Below are 19,551 nucleotides of genomic sequence, written 5' to 3'. Positions count from 1 at the left end.
ACCCTAAGAGAACTTGTAATGCTAGTTGATCTATGGGAAGCAGAGATTCCAAAACCACTTTGAGATGAGCACAGGAAGTGGTCTGGTATGGACAGCTAATGACTAACCACTAACCACAACACGTGGCACGATACAGTAGGTGAGGTCAGCAGTGGTTGAAAGCTGAGTAAGCAGTGGCCCGGCAGGGCCCCTTCTGCCATCTTCCCATACTATGTGCCGCATGCAACCCCCATGGCAGGTTTCCATACTGTCAAGTAGTGTTACCCTTTCCGGCTCATCTGCCTGCATCATGATGTCTCTTGGCAGGGATACTAAACAAAGGGGTGATGGACTTATGTTGACTAGGTCTAAATTTATTTCTCAGTTGTTCTGATGAAACCTTCATTCCTTCTTCATCTGTATGATAATCCATAATTTCTGGAGGTGCCTAATCCACACACTTTGAAAACATCCTCCAGAGATGAAAATAGAGAGCATTTATTTTACAGTTTCGTTCAGAGGAAGGGCAAACGCTAATTTCTTTTGCCATGGCCATCATTGTATATTTTTCACTGATTTGATGGATAAAAACAGAATCTCCATGAGGTTATTTGTGAATTATTCTGTTGTATACAGGAAAGTCACAATCCAAGAAAATTTTAGCAGACCATAGGAAGACCTACAGAGCATCAGTACTGGTGCAGGGATTGGCAGTTTACCATTGATATACATAAATGTTACACATTACACATATATAGGGAGAAAGAGTCATTATTTTTTGACCATGTGATAGGTGAGTGGTCAGCAGGAAAAGTCACATCTATAAGATATCTAGCAGTATGCCTCCACAGCAGGCTAAATTGGGACAACCACATAAAACTAGTTGTAGGAAAATCTAATACCAGGCTGAGATTCATTGGGAAAACCTTAAGAAAATTTAAATCATGAATGAAATATGTAGCTTATAAGACTCACATCAGTGTGAGACCTTAACAAGTAGGGTAACAGAGAAGATTGTCCAAAGAAGGGCAGTATGTTTTATCATAGATTTGTTTAGCAAGTGCAAGAGTGTCAAAGAAATTCTTATCAAACGCCCACAGCAGACATTGAAAGAGAGACATTGCGCATGATTGAGAAGTTCACTACTAAAATTATGTGAGTGTGTGTTTTCCAAGAGTAGTCCCTACCTCCCACATAAATATCTTGAGATAATGGAAAAATCAGCAAAATTCAAGTTTGTATGGATAATTTCTGACAGCCATTCTTCTTGCCCACTATTCACAACTGGAACAGGAAAGGGAGGAAATGATAGTGACAGGCAAGCTATTCTTTGCTGCTCCCAGTACAGTGGCTTGCAAAGTACAGTTGAAGATATAAGCACACTGTATTTCGCTAAACACTGCTGAAAGAAAGAAAAACTGACCTATTTGTTAGTTCTAAGTATAATATAAAAATGATTGCAGATATGATTTCTTAATCATTTCTGTTACTGGGTGAAGCATGTTCTGCATGATTACCGATCTAGAGCACTTTGTGTACCACAAACTCTCTTGATTAAATGTTTGGCTAGATCATGTGAGGACTTGGCAGTGCTACCAATATGACAGGAAAGAAAATAATTGCTAAGAAGTACTGTTCTTATTGGTGTACTCTAATATATCTCCTCCTGTCTACAGTCACTTGTGTAACTACAAGAGTGAAGCTGATTAAAGGAAATAATCATATTTTGCACTTTATGTTACAACAAGAAGAATATACAGAAATTCATAAATACTTAACAGATGTAACCTGCTTGAAGTCTATAGTTGGTGAAAGGTCCAGGTCATATATCAGACTATGGAATGAAACACTGACTTTTACCTCCTGTAATTTGTTGTCTCAACTTCAGAGAATTAAAATGTTTACATATGCTGGTGGAAGAATGGTACATTTTTGTTTCAAATTCTCATAAATCCACTCAGAACTTCCATCTTACCACTGTTACAACCATCATTACTCCTCTCACTTGACCTTGCATCATCCTATATGAATTTATGTAGTGTAATTTAATTGTTATAGCAATTATGGTCCATAGTACTTTATAGAGCCAACATAAGGTACAATAAAGTACATGTTTTGCATATCACTGAACACATTGAATGGACAAACTAATACAGGTTACAGAATAGGCCGAGCACTCTTTTGTGATTGCTTAAATAATACTGCTTCCTTGGCAGCTCACCAGAGAGTGCTGGAGGGCTGACTCAGGTGGCCTGTATAGGTGGACCTGTGGACTGTGTGGACACACAATCTCTGAAATCACATGCATCATAAGTGAAGGTGCATCACTTCTCCCTTCTAGAGTGTAGGAAAACCACACACATACATAAAAATACTAGGCACAGAGAAAACATGGTACAGAAAAAATGCAAGGTACAGAAAAAAACAACTGGTACTGAAAAAGCACTTGTACCATGAAAAAAGGCACTGATCTCACAAGGCACTGAGATTATGAGTCGCGGGAAACATCAATGATGGTACTAATGTCCATTTCATTGTCCAACAATGGCAGTTGCTGCAGCATGTGGCAGGTACGCACCTGCGAGTAAGAACCCTCCCATGAGAGCTCATAGAGCAGGACCAGGGATGGTGTCTCAATAGCAACATCTTTGTCAAGGTCAGTGGTCACACTGGAGGTATCAGTGGGAGTGTTGGAGATGACAGTCGTACATGACTCAGCTACGGAGACAGCAGCGGCCGCGGCGTCAGGTGCAGTGGGGGCTGCACTGGCGACGGCAGTGGAGGAGCGGGGGTAGAGACAGGGACCCTACTAGAAGTGATCTGCCAGGCAGCAACCCCTGCTGTGGCAGGAAACAGACTGGCTGTGACACAGGAACAGACATGGTGTTGAGGATTGGCAGGAGCTAACCCACGGAGTTTTGGAGGAAGCCGAAAGGCACGCGTTTAAGCTCACGCAGGCTGGCGTGAGGTCTGGAACAGGACAAGGTAATTAGAACTTAGAAAAAAGGAGGTAACTGGTAGAATACTTAACTTTAATCCATTAATGTTGAACGTAGCTCTTGTCTGTACATTATTTACAATATCAATAGCAACTGAACATGGCGCCTTGCTAGGTCATAGCAAATGATGTAGCTGAAGGCTATGCTAACTATCGTCTCGGCAAATGAGAGCGTATTTTGTCAGTGAACCATCGCTAGCAAAGTCGGCTCTACATCTGCGGCGAGTGCTAGGAAGTCTCTCTAGACCTGCCGTGTGGCGGCGCTCGGTCTGCAATCACTGATAGTGGTGACACGCGGGTCCGACGTTTACTAACGGACCGCGGCCAATTTAAAGGCTACCACCTAGCAAGTGTGGTGTCAGGCGGTGACACCACATTCCTCCCCCGCAAATCGGCGTACGGTTGTGTTATAAGGCTTCTACCCGCCGTGGGGAGGACCCCATGTTGATGTATGCGACGAGGTGGGGAGCCTAACAACAGGCGAGGCTGTGCCACCCGCACCCTGCCATTCAGTCCGAGGGGAGCTAGGAAACGCCTGAAAACCTGCTCCAGGGTGCACGCCAACATGCGGTGTATGCGCCCGCAGAGAGACAGGAGGGGCCGAAGGGTCGACCTCCATCGGGCCGGGGCACCCGACGGGCGAAGACGACATATGGTCCGGAGCGGGCAAGAGGTCCATGTCGGAGGACAACTGGTCACAGGAAGCGATCGGGGGTGTGTGACCCAAGGAGGCGCCCGGCAGCTGCAGCAACGCGTCCACTGCGGGCATCGCCGGCGGGAAAACAGGCGGCGGCGTCGCGTCGCCATGGGGCAAAATGAAAGGCAGCGTCGGGAACACCTGGGGCTGAGGCTAGCCCGTAGATGGGTCCCCAGGGCGCTGACCGGACGGCACCATCGCTGAAAGCAGATGGCGAGCGGCAGATCCCATGCGACGACAAAGGCGCAGCTGGTTGAGATGCTGGCGCACCTCACCAGAGGCCCCCAAAACCAGATACATAGCGCGGCCGAGGCAGCGAAGACTGCGCCCTTCGAGCCAACGCCGTGAACCTTGATAGTGACGATAGTAGAAAACATCACCTGGAGCAAAAGCAGGCGTCTGCCGCTGCACAGGAACCTGATGCGGCGGATGTAGCAAAGACATCAAGGTTCGATGAGGACGACCGTGGAGTAACTCAGCCGGCGAGCGACCATCTCAGGGCTGAGAGCGATACGCGGACAAAAAGGGCAATAACGCGTACTCTCGAGAATGCGACTCTTTTAACTTCAACATCTGTGACTTGAAAGTCCGGCACCGTTTGACTGAGGCGAAAACGGCGCGGATGTCAGATGTTGAATACTATTGGCGTTGCAGAATGACTGAAATTCTGCGGACATGAATTGTGGGCCATTGTCAGAAACAATAGTCTGTGGCAGACCTTCAATGCAAAAGATAGCAGATAATGCTTGGATGGTGGCAGATGACATCGTGGAAGACATCCGGACAACGAAAGGAAAATTACTGAATGAATCTACCAGAACCAACCATCGAGCATTCCAGAATGGACCAGCAAAATCGATGTGTAAGCGTTGCCAAGGGGAAGTGGCTTTTGGCCATGCAAAGAATTTCCGTGGTGGTGCGGATTGTTGTTCGGCACACGCCATGCAAGAAGTGCACATATTCGTAATCGCGGCATCGATTTCGAACCAAGTACAGTGTTGATGAGCAAGTTGTTTCGTTCTCACTATACCCCAATGTCCTTGGTGGAGAAGCTGTAAGACAGAGGACTGTAACGAACGAGGGACCACGACCCTGGACTGATCATTATCAGAACGCAACAGCAAAACACCACATCGAACAAAAAGTCTCTCCTTGTGAGCAACAAATCGGCGAACCAATGGATCCCTGATCCATGACTCTGACAAGGGCCATTGCATAGCAACAAAACGCAGAACGATAGCAAGGACAGGGTCGGCAGCTGTGGCTGTAGCTACTCGACGAAAATCAATCGGAAACGATTCGACCACGCCATCAGTTTCTGCATCAATGAACATGCAAGCAAGGTCGGAAGAATCGAATGCTCTATCCTCAGCAACAGGCAAATGGGACAATGCATCGGCATTTCTGTGCTTAGCAGTGGACCGATACAAGATATTGTAGCGGTACTGCGAGAGGAAAATGGACCAGCGAATGAATTTCTGCGCTGTATGCGGAGGTACAGGCTTGTTTGGATGAAAAAGCGATGTCAAAGGTTTGTGGTCTGTGATGATGGTAAAGTGACGACCATACAAGAAACTTAGTAACACCAAATACGAGAGCCAATGCGTCTTTCTCGATCTGTGAATAATTTCTTTGCGCAGACGAGAGCAATTTGGACGCAAAGGCAATAGGGCGATCGTACGATCCATCTGTGTGCGCAAGCACAGCACCGATCCCGAAATCCGATGCAGCTACCATCAACAAAAGGGGTTTCAGGGTTTGAATGGCGTAAGGCAAGTATTGGAAAGCAATGCCGATTTCAACTGGCGAAAGGCGCGTTCACATTCCGTCGTCCAGACGAACGGAACACCTTTACGGCGTAAGCGATGAAGCGGAGCTGAAATGGAAGAGGCGTGCGGCACATATTTGTTATAATACTTAATTTTTCCCAGTACACTCTGTAGCTGCTTCAAATTCTGCAGCGAAGGCAAGTCTTGTATGGCACGGAGGTGCTCGGGACTGGGATGTATGCCTTGGGCCTTGATTACATGTCCCAGGTAGGGTAAGTCACGAGCAAAAAACACACATTTGTCCTTCTGCAAGCGAAGACCATTTTGTCGCAAGACCTGAAATAATGTTCTGAGACTGGCTAAATGTTCTTCTTCCGTCTTTCCGGAGATCACAATATCGTCCAGATAGTTTGCTGAAGTAGGGACCGAAGCACAAACAGATTGCAGATATTGCTGAAACAATGCAGGGGCGGATGCACACCCAAATGGCAGTCGTTTGAATCGATACAAACCAAGATGCGTGTTAACCACCAAAACGTGCTGGGATTCTTCGTCCACCGGTATTTGCAAGTACGCATCTGCCAGGTCCAACTTCGAAAAATATTTACCCGGGCACAGTTTGTCAAAAAGATCTTCCGGGCGGGGTAAAGGAAAAGTTGCAATGACTAGTTGTGGATTCACTGTTGCCTTGAAGTCCACACAAAGTCTCAAGGTTTTGGCAAAATTACTAACGGTGATGCCCAGAGAGAAGCCTGCACACATTCAATCACACCTTGTGATTCCAAATCGTTTAATGTCCTTGCGACCTCATCACGCAATGCGTGGGGAACATTGCGCGCTCTGAAAAATTTCGGTTGCGCGTTTACGTGCAGTTCCAAATGTGCTTTATAGTTCTTAGTGCAACCAACGCCCGGTGCAAAAATGTCTGCAAATTCTTCACATAGACGAGAAACACTGTCTGAAGGCACAGTCTGGTTCACCGATAGGACCTGAATATGCAGTTAGCTTAACATTTGCGGCACGCAACGGAGGTGTGCCCAGCTGTTTGTATGTGTCTTGATTGATCAGTGAAACTGCAGCTCCGGTATCGAGCTGGAATGGTATCACTTTGCCGTGAATGTCCAAGTCTACAAAAAGTTTATTGTCCTGCTGACGACAAGAGTGACTGTCTCGTGCAACGTGAACTGACACTGGTACAGAATCACTTGCGACTTGACGGGATTTCCGGCGATGTCGACGCACACTATTTGTGGGACGAACACAGTCACTGGTAGAGAGAGTGGCACTGGGCGGAGTGGAATGAACTACATGAATTTCCATGGGCGAAGGTTCGCGAGCCTGAGTATTCTTGGTTCGATTCCGGCGCGAAGCAAAGGGCCTGGAAAGGTTGTGAGTGTCCGATCTGAGCTTTTTCCGGCAAACACTCTGAACATGTCCTTTTTTATTACAGAAAAAGCAAATAGCCTGGCGTGACGGGCAATTCTCACGCGAATGTCTAGTAGCACACCGCGGGCGTGATTTTAGCACTGCATTTGCTTGCCTGCGCGGCACACGTGGCTGACAGCCTAGCGGCAGCTGCGCGGACGGGCGCGAGGGCTGTTTACTGTTCCGTGCAGCGCGCCTGGTGAGCCGGTTAATGTGACACATGGCTGGTGAGGCTTCAAATGACTCCTGAGCAAAGTCAAGTGTGTCCTGCCGATCCAATATGTCCTTCACTTGTTGAAGGGGGGGATTGACTAGTTTCAAAATCTGTTCCCTTATACGAACATCAGAAACGTTCTGTGCAACTGCATCACGTACCATAGTATCTGAATAAGGGAGTCCACATTGACACTCAAAAGCACAATCCCTAGTAAGGCCTTGCAAGGTTGCAACCCACTCCCGATTAGTTTGACCAGCCATACGTTTTGTACGAAAGAAGGTATACCTTTTTGCAACTGCATTGACTGATTCTTTGAAATATGCATCTAATGCAGACAAAATTTCGTCGTAGGACAGAGTTGCTACGTCGCGTCGGGGAAATAATTTGACTATCACACAGTACGTTTGGATGCCTACGGAGGAAAGGAGAAAAGGCTGCCGCTCATTACCTTGAATTCTGTAGGCGGCGAGATGGAATCCAAATTGGTGTGACCACTCCGTCCAGCTTTCCAGTGCAGCATCAAAAGGACGAAAAGTTGGTGCAACAGCGTGTTGTGGCTGCGGTAGCGGTGGAGCGGCGGCCGCCGCATCGTTTTGCATTGCACGTTGACCCTGGACGAGCTGTCCAAGGGCATCCAGTAAGGCCTGCGTCTGCTGATTCTGTAAGCGATAAAATTCGGACAGTACATCTGGAGATTGTGGCGAAGCCATTACACAAGTAAATCAGGGCAGTATAGTTAAGAACGCAGAAAACCTCGTCGCCAATATTGTTGTGGATTGGCAGGAGCCAACCCACGGAGTTTTGGAGGAAACCGAAAGGCACGCGTTTAAGCTCACGCAGGCTGGCGTGAGGTCTGGAACAGGACAAGGTAATTAGAACTTAGAAAAAAGGAGGTAACTGGTAGAATACTTAACTTTAATCCATTAATGTTGAACGTAGCTCTTGCCTGTACATTATTTACAATATCAATAGCAACTGAACATGGCGCCTTGCTAGGTCATAGCAAATGATGTAGCTGAAGGCTATGCTAACTATCGTCTCGGCAAATGAGAGCGTATTTTGTCAGTGAACCATCACTAGCAATGTCGGCTCTACAACTGGGGCGAGTGCTAGGAAGTCTCTGTAGACCTGCCGTGTGGCGGCGCTTGGTCTGCAATCACTGATAGTGGCGACACGCGGGTCCGACGTTTACTAACGGACCGCGGCCGATTTAAAGGCTACCACCTAGCAAGTGTGGTGTCTGGCGGTGACACCACACATGGTTGATGATGGGGCTGGGGAGTTGGCGGGTCCTCCAGAACACACTCCACTGTTCATGTCTGCAGCTGGTCAAAGTGATGGGACATCCTCCCATCAGGAGTGCAGACAGTGTACAGGCACTAGCCCCAGAGATGCTCAATGATGTCAGGAACCCAGTTTGGTCTGTGACTGAAACCTCAAGCCCAGACAGATGCACCCGGCTCAAACCGTCGCAGAGCTGGTGACGCCAGCAGATGCGGCATTGGATGCAGCAGGTAAAGGAGGGTCTATGGCTGCGTCCGTGTAGCAGCTCTGCTAGGCTCTTGTCCCCTCTGGAATGAAATGGATGAAGTCAAAACACAGTGTAAAGGAGCTTCAGGGGACCTGCAGGATACATACTTCCACATCTGAGTTTTAAATATCCTAACCATGTGTTCAGCATTGCCATTAGATTGAGGATGAAACTGACAAAAACATGCAATTCCTAAAGAAATAAACTGGGGGCCATTATCAGTAACCACAGCATATGGAAGTCCCTCAATTGTAGAAATCTTAGACATGGCCGAGATAGTGGCCGCCGTGGACTTGGACGGACAACACATCATTTAGGGAAACTTGAAGCAGGTGTCCACTACAATGTGCCAATACTGATTTAGGGATTGCCCAGCAAAATCGACATGTAGACACTTCCACAAGTGCTGCGGCATCAACCAGGGGGAAGAAGATGTCCATGGGGTCACTTGGTGCTGAACACAGTGAGTGCAAGTGGCGATAAGCTGCTTATGTCTCCATCTATGCCTAGCGAATACACATGCCAGTGGGCCAAAGCTTTGGTGCGAGAGCTCCCTCAATTACCAATATGCAGAAGCTGCAGTACATTGTGGTGTAAGGAAGCAGGAATCACAACCTGGGGAGCAGCGTCCTCCATAGCTAGCAAAAGAAACCCATCAAACACAGAAAAGCAGTGCTGGAGGGAGAAGCAGTTATGCAAGGGACCCAAGGCACAGCTCGGGGGTTTTTCTGGCCAACCGTGCTGCACAAGAGAGAGGACCCAACTAAGTACAGAATCCATGGTGACGGCCAATGCTATCGTGGCACTAGTGATGGGAAAACCTTTGACACACTCTGGTTCTCAATATCTAAATAGAAACAAAGGAATTCCTGCTGATCAAATGCCGGTCCAGCCCAATCAGAAGGAGAGATGAGGCATCAGCGTTGATGTGTTGGACTGTTGGCCAGCAATGGATCTGATAGTGCTAACAGGAGAGGAAGAGAGCCCACCACTGCAAATGATGCACTGCCTTATGGGGCACAGAAGCCAAAGGATTGAAAAGAGTAACCAACAGCTTGTGGTATGTGGTAAATGGAACTTAGAACAGTACAAGAAGATTTGAGTTTTCTTGAGAGCGAACACAATCACTAAATCCTCTGCTACTGAGAGGGAGTTAAAGCCTTAGAAGCATAAGCAATGGGTTATTCAGACCCGTCTGCATATTTGTGTGCCAACACTGTGCCAAGACCATGCTGAGAGGCATCTTTAGCCAACATGGGATGCTGACCTGGCTAAGAAGTGGCCAGACACCGGGCAGGGTGAAGCTTAGAGTTAAGCAAAGTGAACATTTGGCCACAAGCTGGGGTACCAGAAAAATACACATTTTTATTAAAAAATGTGTGCAGTGGCTGAGCGATAGTGAATGCATCCGGTAAAAACTTACAGAAGTACGCAACTTTACCTAGAAATGGCTACAGTTCCTTAATGGAGATCGGCCGCGGCAAAGCTGAAATTGCGTCAACATGATGACGCAGTGGCTTGATCTCTGTGTGAGAAACCTTGAAACCTAGGTAGTCAATAGATGGCTGAAAAAATTGAGATTTGCACTTGAGACCCGCAGGTTGCACAACAGAAAACAACAACCGGAGATCTCTAAGGTGGTCTTCGGTTAAAGAATCTGAAACAGTGATATCATAGAGGTAATTGATGCAGCCAGTCACAGAGGCTGTAAGCTGTTCTAAAAAATGCTGAAAAATTGTGGATGCAGTAGTGACACCAAAAGGCAAGTGTTGATGTTGGTATAAGCTGAAAGGTGTATTGACAATGAGAAGTGGCCTTATCTGAGGGGAGCTCGAAGTACACTTCTGACAAGTCAATCTTGGAAAAGTACTGGCCACTTGATACTTTTGTGTCTGTGCAGCTCATCAGTGTAGGTCAAAGGGTATGTATATACCACAAACTGTTCATTAATCATGACACTGAAGTTGCCACACAGGCGAATCTTACCTGTTGGTTCTTAACCAGTGGTGTAGCCCAGTCACTGGAAGAAACATGCCGAATGACATCAAGCGATGTCAAATGGTCTAATTGGGCCTTGACAGAGTCATGCAATGTAACAGGCACCTGCTGTGCCTGAAAGAAAATGAGGGTGGGTGGACTCTTACATGGTAATGTGGGCATGAAGACTGGTAGCACAACTGAGTCCAGGGGAAAACAGAGACAAAACCTCAGGGAAGAGGGACTCCAGTTGCTGTTACAGAACTTGATCTAACACTAAATTTATGTCATTGGCAAGGGAGAAACAGAAAGCGTTAAATGCATCTAACCTGAAAAGATCTGTGGTAAGGGAATGATCCATAAACAACAAGGAAGATGAGAGGGTGAACAACAGATTTGTAAGATACAGGAGCAGAGAACTACCTAGGATCAGAATCTGCTGTTTATTGTAGCTAACCAAATTCCATGAAATCTGTGTGAAGGGAGGGGAGCCCAAGTCCATGTATGTTTGCATATTTACTGAGGTCACTGCTGCTCTTGCATCCACTTGCATTTACAATTTGTTCAGGGAGACAGTCATTGTAAATGTACAGTTTATGTCCATCAGTACTACTGTGTCCACCACATTTGAAGAGGTGTTACACACCAATGCAATGTGGCCTTTCTTTCGACACTTGTTGCAAACAGCCCAACACTTAGGGCACACAGTACACTCATGTTGGCTGAAGCAGTATGATACGGATCTTAAAAACTTGTTGCAGCAAAGCCAGTCTGTTAAATGTATACTACTCCTATGTGCATTCTGTAATTAAATATGGCATAATCTTCTGGGGCAATGCAACAACAAATATTAAACTTTTCAGGATGCAAAAGAGAATATTAAGAATTATTGAAGGGGTAAACAATATGAAATCATGCAGACCCATATTCAAAAAACTGTCAGTTCTTCCTCTTCCTTGCATTTTTATCTATGAAACATCAGTTTTCATCAAACAATATATTGATAGATGCCCAGATATCTTATTAAAAAATGAAGATATACATGCACACAATACAAGGCAAAAATCTGACCTTCATATGAAACAGGTGAGAACATCATTGTGCCAAAAAGGCACACTACATACTGGGATAAAGATTTTCAATAATCTACCTAACCATATTAAATCAGCAGGTAAACTCTGTAGTTTTAAGGCTGAAGTAAAGGCATATTTAATTGATCATTGCTTTTACAGTCTGACCGAATACATAAAATCCAAACAACAAAAATAAATATGCATTATGAATATTCTACCTTGTATGTTGCCTCTAATGTTTGTTGTATGTATGAATCTTTGCTAAATTACTTCAATATCTAGTCCTGGATTGCAATACAAACTGTATTTTATCTTGTAAATACCTAACCATGTCCAGTATCCTTGTATATATGCTATACATGTAGGATTTGAAGGACGAAATAAATAAATAAGCAATTTTCACTCAGTTAATACTCAGCAGAAATCCAATCTGCATTTGGATCACACTTCCTTAACTTTTGTGCAGAAAAGTGTGTAGTATAGTGCTGCATTCATCTTCAATAAGCTACCATAAGAATTCAAAAATCTTAACAGTAATCCACGTGCTTTCAAATTGAAACAGAAGAGTCCCCTCATGGGACACTCCTATCCTGTTGAGGAATTCCTTGAAAAATTTAGCTGATTCTTATGTTATGTTGTTGACTGCATTACTTAAAGTTATAGCTTGACTTTTTTGGGTTCATAAACATTTTATTTTATCTATTGTTACTTTTATGTTGTAATTTCATGTACTGATACGTTCCATGACCTTGGAGATTTGCTCCTCAATTTGGTCCTACAGAACTAGATGTGTAAATAAATGAATAAATATACATGATTGACCTGACAGTCAGGATGAACAGCAATCTGTGGCTGTTCACTGATAATTCTGTGATGTATGGGAAGGTGTCATCATTGAGTGTGTATAGGAAGATACAAGATTACTCAGACAAAATTTCTAGTTGATGTGATGAATGGCAGCTTGCACTAAATGTAGGGAAACGTAAGTTAATGAGGAGGAAAAACAATCTAATTTTTGAATACAGCATTAGTGTTGTGCTGCTTGACACGGTCAAGACAATTAAATACGAAAGGCATATCAATGCAAAGGGATATGAAATGGAATGAGGACACAAGCCTGGTATCAGGGAAGCAGATTGTTGGCTTTGGTTTACTGGGAGAATTTGAGGAAAGCGTGGTTCATCTGTAAAGAACACCACATATATAGAAGACTAGTATGACACATTCTTGAGTATTGCTCAGTTGTTTAGGATCCCCACCAGGTTGGATTAAAGAGAGACATCAAAGCAATTCAGAGGCGGCTTATTATATTTCTTACCGATATGTTCAATCATGTTGAATTGTGTAGATGCTTCATGAACTCAAATGTGTTTTCCTGAAGAGAAGAATATGTTCTTTTTGCAGAATACTACTGAGAAAATTTGGAGAACTGTCATTTGAAGCTGACTGCAGCCCAGTTCTACTGCCACCAATGTACATTGCACATAAGGGTCATGTAGATAGGATAACAGAAATTAGGGCTCATATAGAGGCATATAGACAGTTGTTTTTCCTATATTCTGTTTGTGAGTGGAACAGGAAAGGAAATGACTAGCAGTGGCACAAAGTACCCTCTGCTATGTGCCATGCAGTGGTGCATGTAGATGTAGAGTGGACACAGATCATCAGATGTAGAAGTTTAGTGCATTTCATAAAATAAAATCGTGTAATTATGTAGCCCAGAAGTTTGTTGTTTGACTATTCCTGAAGTTGCTTTCATTAATTTACATCATGCATTTTACTGTATTATCATTACCATTCTTCTTCATTGCTTATCTGTGGGAAGCTTTGTAATATAAACTGTAGGACACACAAACAGCTGTGTTTTAAGGATGTGGTAGCAAATAAAACTACAATAGCACTGTTCACATTGTCATTACTTGGTTCACAGGTAGTGCAAAGTCTAGCTTACCATAACCGCAGAATATGATTCGTTCAGGTCCTTACACACAATGCAGCTGAAAGTACAGGCTCACTCACAATAAGTAGTATATACTCAATGAAACTGTATACAGTAAATTTAGGTTACTAAATTTAAATGTAATGTGTTCATGGATGTTTAACCTGTAGCATATTCTGAGAGCATGCATATTTACTGTCAGAGTAAAATCTTAAGTTAGTCACTATAACACACAAATTTCTTTCTGTAGTTTCATTTACTAGTCTCATATGTGGCAATTTGGTTAATGTACAAAAGGTCCATCTCAGCACTAAAAAACGACTTCCATCTGATGTTACTTCACCATTTATAATGACAACATTCATACCACAAACTTCTCAACATATCTGTTCTTGTGAAATAAACAACAGACAACTAATCTATGTTTATATTATCATTTGTAACTATAGTTTGTAAAAAGTGCTCTAATGTCCATTTTAGTAATACATCAGAGAAATTGTAGATTCTCACAATTGTGGACAAGATATAAATGAACATGAAAAAACTATGTGCAAAGTATAACAGAAGTATTTCATGCACAAATTTCAGAAGAAGAAGGCACGGCCCTACTGGAGGTGTTATCAGGGCGTTCCTCTAACATAGGCAAGATCCGTGGTGACGTCATATTAAATGGGCAACCAGTACATTCAAAACAATTAAAGGAATGTGTTGCATATGTCCATTGTGATGGCTTCCTGTGCCCAGATCTGAGTGTTCTTCAGACACTTCATTTTTACAACTGGATGCGAAAGGCCAGCAGTCTCATCACAAAAATGGCGATTAAAGACAGGGTAAGATATATGTGTAATGTGTTAAGGTAAATTAAATCTTAATTGTTGTGCTTTATGCATAATCTTAATTGCTGTACTTTATACATGTTTCTGCAAATGGCAGTTACTGCTAATTTAATATATGGGAATATGACTGTTGGATTTTCTACGATTAGTATAAACCAACAAAAAGTTCCATGATTGTTTTGTGATTTAATAGCTAATTATACCACAGCATAAAGAACACAGTTTGCCTTTGCATCTTTCATACATCCTGCCAAGAAGATGGTGCCATGTTGCTAGTGGATTTTTTCACAATTTTCTTTTCAATTTTGTATTTAGTTGGAAACTATTTATGCTATAAATGTTTATACATTTTAACAAACTGGTGAATGTCCTAAGTCCATGCTGTAGCTGGTGGGGGACATGTGGCAGTGCCAAGAGTTCAATGAATTTGTTGAGTGTACTGTGACAGGAAACCTAATATTTTGAGCTATAAGTACACAATTTCTGTAGTAAGAAGAAACTGTTAGCATCAGGTAGCCTCTTAGTTGTACAGTAACATCTCATGTGTTGCAGCTATATTCATAACTTCATATTTTTCCTCCAGAAAATTATTTCAATAAATTTGAAAACTGCATACTATAACCCTCTTTTATAAATAAACTAAATTGAAGTAGTACATTACTGACTCAAAATGTAACAAAATATTCAGCAGTAAAATGCCGCGGGTGTTTTGGGGAAAGCTGGTATTACCTCGAGCCTTTCTTGGTCATACAGTTTCTATGAAATGCATCTAGAGCATACGTCATGCAAGCATAAGAATTTGTAGACAACACCCCTTTAAGGACAAGATGAATATTAAACTTTATCTCCAACTAATTCAGTGTGATTTGTGTTTTCTCTCACACTGTTATCTGGATGCTATTAACAAACACTGTATTTATCCATTTATAGAATGAGATTTTTTCTCGAGTTTATCATTTAAAAAATGCAAAGTTTTCTTATATTTACAGATTAAGCTATTGCTACTGAGGTCAACATTTTTACATTGTTTAAGAGAGTATATAGGGGTCATCTTTCATTCACAGATGAAGCTTTGGCTATTGATGTCATGTGCAGATTTATTTTGAAGAATCCGGAAGGGCAGGACTAGCAAACCATACTATCCTTCAAACAGGCTCAAGGTTTCCTGATATGCTGAAATACTCAATACAGTATCAGCATTGCTTGACCAGTCACATTACATTTGAGTCATGCACTGCTACTGCAAGAGATACACGAGAAACTATGAACTAGCTGCTACAACAATCTATTGTTCTGCTTAAAATTTGACAATTTTGTGAAACACAGAAAGAAACAGCATTAAGATCTATCATCTAACAAACTCGTGTTGTATTTGACAGGCTTGCAATAAAGCTTCTCATTTATGTATGGATACCGTATACAAACATTAATGCTGCTTTTTAAGGAAAGGTAACATTCAAAAGCTTAAATGTTGTCATGCAAATAACTTTACTTGATTCTGAAACCAGATCAGTACTTTATTTAGTTTATGAGAGACATTCAGATGAAATAAGAAGGGAAATTAATCCGGAATGAAAAGTGTAACAAATGAAATAAATTATATTAAACTGACTGTAATTGTTATTGCAAGAATAAATTACAGCAGTTAGGTCCATCATGGAGATAGTACCAACAGACTTCAGTAGATCACGGGATGAGCAAAAGTTTGAGAATTGGACTGAAATGTGATTACAATTTTTTATTTATCTCTTACTTGCTGTTATTTTATATTACTTGCTCACCAGAAGATATTGTAATTTGTTTTTCACAGCAGCTCAAGCACAGCACAATGGAAGGGTTGTAGGAGAACAGTAACACTGGTTTGGCTGAGAACTGCGATGAGTGTGGGGAGGCAAGTAGAGCACAAGCAACAAATTATGCTGTGTTGTCAACTGGGGGAATCTACACCCTGTACTTTGGCTTTTTATGAACATCTACCATGTTCAAACTGCAGCTTGGTTGAATCCATTTGTAGTAGGAATTTGGTTGATTTTAAAATTGGACAAACACTCAATAGATACTCACCAGTAGCATTCATGTCTGCAGGAAATGGTAAAATTCTAGATAAGGGCCAGTGACATACTTGCATGTTTCATGCTACAAAGTTGTCGACACGCACTGTGATGTGTAACAGGAACGAAAGGGGGTGTGTCAGCTGCTGGATCTATGCAACTAGTGAAAGAGAGGCGGGCAGGCAATATGTTTGGAAGCAAGAGACATTGTAACACTTCACATCAGTATAATAATGAAATGTGATATGTATCCTAGGGAAAAAGAAATTCATCTGAGATCTCAGATCCTAATGTAACTATAACCTCAGGAATCACAACATATTCAGAAGAAACAGCCAGATATTTCTGACGATGAAGATAGAAACCTCACAGCTGTGCTATTAGAATGGTGATGCAGTGATGGTGGTGGTGGTGGTGGTTATGATGATGAAAAGCAGTGAAACCGCAGATGACAGGAGTAGTAAGCAGGAAAGATAGAAAAGAAATAGTCCACACATAAATGTAAATCACTGGTTTTTCTATTTATTATTTTTCCTTGTTACATCAAATTATAGACAATCAATAAATGGCATAAATTTATAATAGGTATAATTTTAACTTTTAAGGCAGATACTTTACATCAATAAAACAGTTTGTGGTTTTGATTACTCATAATATGCTAAAATATGTCCTTAAAACAAAAGGGGCTGTCTTGTATTTGGGGTTATCTTATATTTGGGTAAATGCAGTAAATCTGTAGTTGTTAGATAGCAACTTTTTTCATTCATTGTTATTAAACTGTATACCATTTTATGATGCTGCTTTCACACTTGTTGGATATAAGAGTATGCTATTCTGTGGAGTCTGGAAACTGGATTAATGTCTGTACATGTTCTTATGGATATTCATTCAGTGTGTTCACATTTTCCGGCTGTCACTGAATCAGGTATTCTTTGTTGGCTTGTGTGCCTGTGCACTGCTTATTAGAGTTGTGCATAAACTTGTATAATTTTCTCATACATTTAATAAACACAACAGATACACATGACAGAGACATTAGTTATCAACAATGCATTCTTCTTCACTATGTGCAACAGTCTCCCAATGCTGGGGTAACCTTTTGATTCCCCAACTGTAGAAATCATGTGTATTTGAGGTGAACTACTCATCAAGCCATGTTCAGAGTGCATTTTCACCTGGAAAGGAAATTCCTGGAAGGTTGTTCAACAGAGAGCAGAAAAAATGAAAAATCTGAGGGTGCAAGACCATATGAATAAAGTGGTTGCGGAATGACTTCCCAGCCCAGCTTCTCTCTAGTATTTTTTTTTCAGTCTAGCAGAATGTGGGTGGATGTTGTTGTGGAGTAGCATCACTTCATGCAGTCCCTCAGGTCAATGTTCTTGGACTGCATCTGCAAGACATCTCAGTTGTTGACAGTAAATGTCAGCAGTGATGGTTATACCTCTGGGAAGCAGTTCATAGTACAGCACACCATCGCCGTTCCATGAGAAACATAACATTATGTTTTGTGAATGCATGCAAGTCTTTGTACCCGGTGCTGCTGCTTTGTTTCTGCTCAACCATTCCTATGTTAGCACAAAGACACCATTTCTCGTCACCAGTAACATTACAGGATAGTGGTGGTCAGTGTTGTTCACTAGCCAATTGATGATGAGCAAGCAGGGACACACATATGGCCACCCACTGATGTTTGTGATTTTGGCTTAGACCATGCTGTAGCTATACACCAAATATTTCAACCTTCATCATTGCATGAAAATGTTGCATGATGGTGGAATGACCATAGTTCATAACATTTGACAATGTACAGGGGCATGGATCATTGTGGATTAAGGTGTTTAAATGATTTTCATCAAACCCTGAAGATCTTCCTGATTGTGGAGAGTCACTAATGTCAAAACAAGAGAACCATTTTCTTGTCATGCTCTGTCCATCGGCATTATCCCTATATACAGCAGAAATGTTTCTGGCCACCTCTACTGTTTTCACCCATCTGTTGAACTCAAACAGAAGAATATATCAGAAATACTCCAATTTTTCGACTTGGCACTCCATTTTCTAGCATCCATAGCTCCACTCACTATATACAAATGACAAAATGGCAATATGTAAACTCATGTAGCAGCAGTGAATTAAAAATAAAAAAAAAAACAATTGATAAATAAACCCAGAGGAACTGGAATACCAACATGCAAAGCAAAAACACTATGAACTTGTGCACCAACCTAATATTACTAGACTTCCATCTTGTCAAATACAGAAGTTATAGGGAGAACTGTTCCTGTTTTTGCAAAGCAGTAAAGCACAAGAACTTACTTTTCAACTTACCTTCATAAAGTTTCAAAAAAATCCATGTCATAGTTTTACAATACTTTTTTACACATTTTGTGCTTCTTTGTGTTTCAGATTGATGCTCTAATTGAAGATTTAGGACTAGATCAAGTGAGATACACCAAAGTGGCTAGTCTGACAATGTCTGAAAAGTGTCGACTGAGTGTGGCATCTCAGCTGTTATTGGATACTGATATAGTTGTGCTCGACCAACCCACGAGAGGAATGGATATTTTTGACACATTTTTCCTGATTGAATTCTTGAGACAGTGGGCTGGAAATGGTGGAGCAGGAGGTAATCTGTATTGATCTTTTACTGTAGAATCATATGCTCTATTGCTTAATGAGAATGTTACATGTGAGCTGTGAGTTTTTAACAGTCAGGTATTGCACAGTATATATGTAGACCAATCCAGAAAAACATATTCTCAACATCATTTGTTAAATTTGCTTTGGCTTACCAAAACTATACCAGGGAAATGCTAGGATAGTTCTCTTACCTTTTTCTACCTTAAAATGTTCTGACTCAAATACACTAACTGATAAAATTGCACTATACCTTACTAAACAACAAAAGAGTTAGAGAAACTGGATGCCAACAAACTACTAGCTGCTTCTTTTCGTCTGACAAGTAGAAGTGTACCAAGTTTTCTCATAGACAATTGAGAGTTTCTCAATGGAGATCTGCACCCTGTTACTATATGTTCTTCAGTGGCCATTTACAGCCA

General features: G+C 42.2%; 1 protein-coding gene across 1 annotated transcript in view; it reads left to right on the top strand.

The window, feature by feature from the left end:
- The window catches only part of LOC126471210 (ATP-binding cassette sub-family G member 8), a 329,035-nt gene that overhangs the window by 238,727 nt on the left and 70,757 nt on the right, over positions 1 to 19,551 (top strand). Inside the window, exons 9-10 of the mRNA XM_050099326.1 lie at positions 14,194 to 14,435; positions 18,899 to 19,118. Coding sequence (XP_049955283.1) covers positions 14,194 to 14,435; positions 18,899 to 19,118 — 462 coding nt within the window. The remainder of the gene's footprint in view (positions 1 to 14,193; positions 14,436 to 18,898; positions 19,119 to 19,551) is intronic.

The sequence above is a fragment of the Schistocerca serialis genome, chromosome 3, assembly GCF_023864345.2.
Source record: "Schistocerca serialis cubense isolate TAMUIC-IGC-003099 chromosome 3, iqSchSeri2.2, whole genome shotgun sequence".
Taxonomy (NCBI): Eukaryota; Metazoa; Arthropoda; class Insecta; order Orthoptera; family Acrididae; genus Schistocerca; species Schistocerca serialis.
Note: the sequence above shows the minus strand (reverse complement) of the source record. Positions and strands in the feature narration are given on the sequence as shown.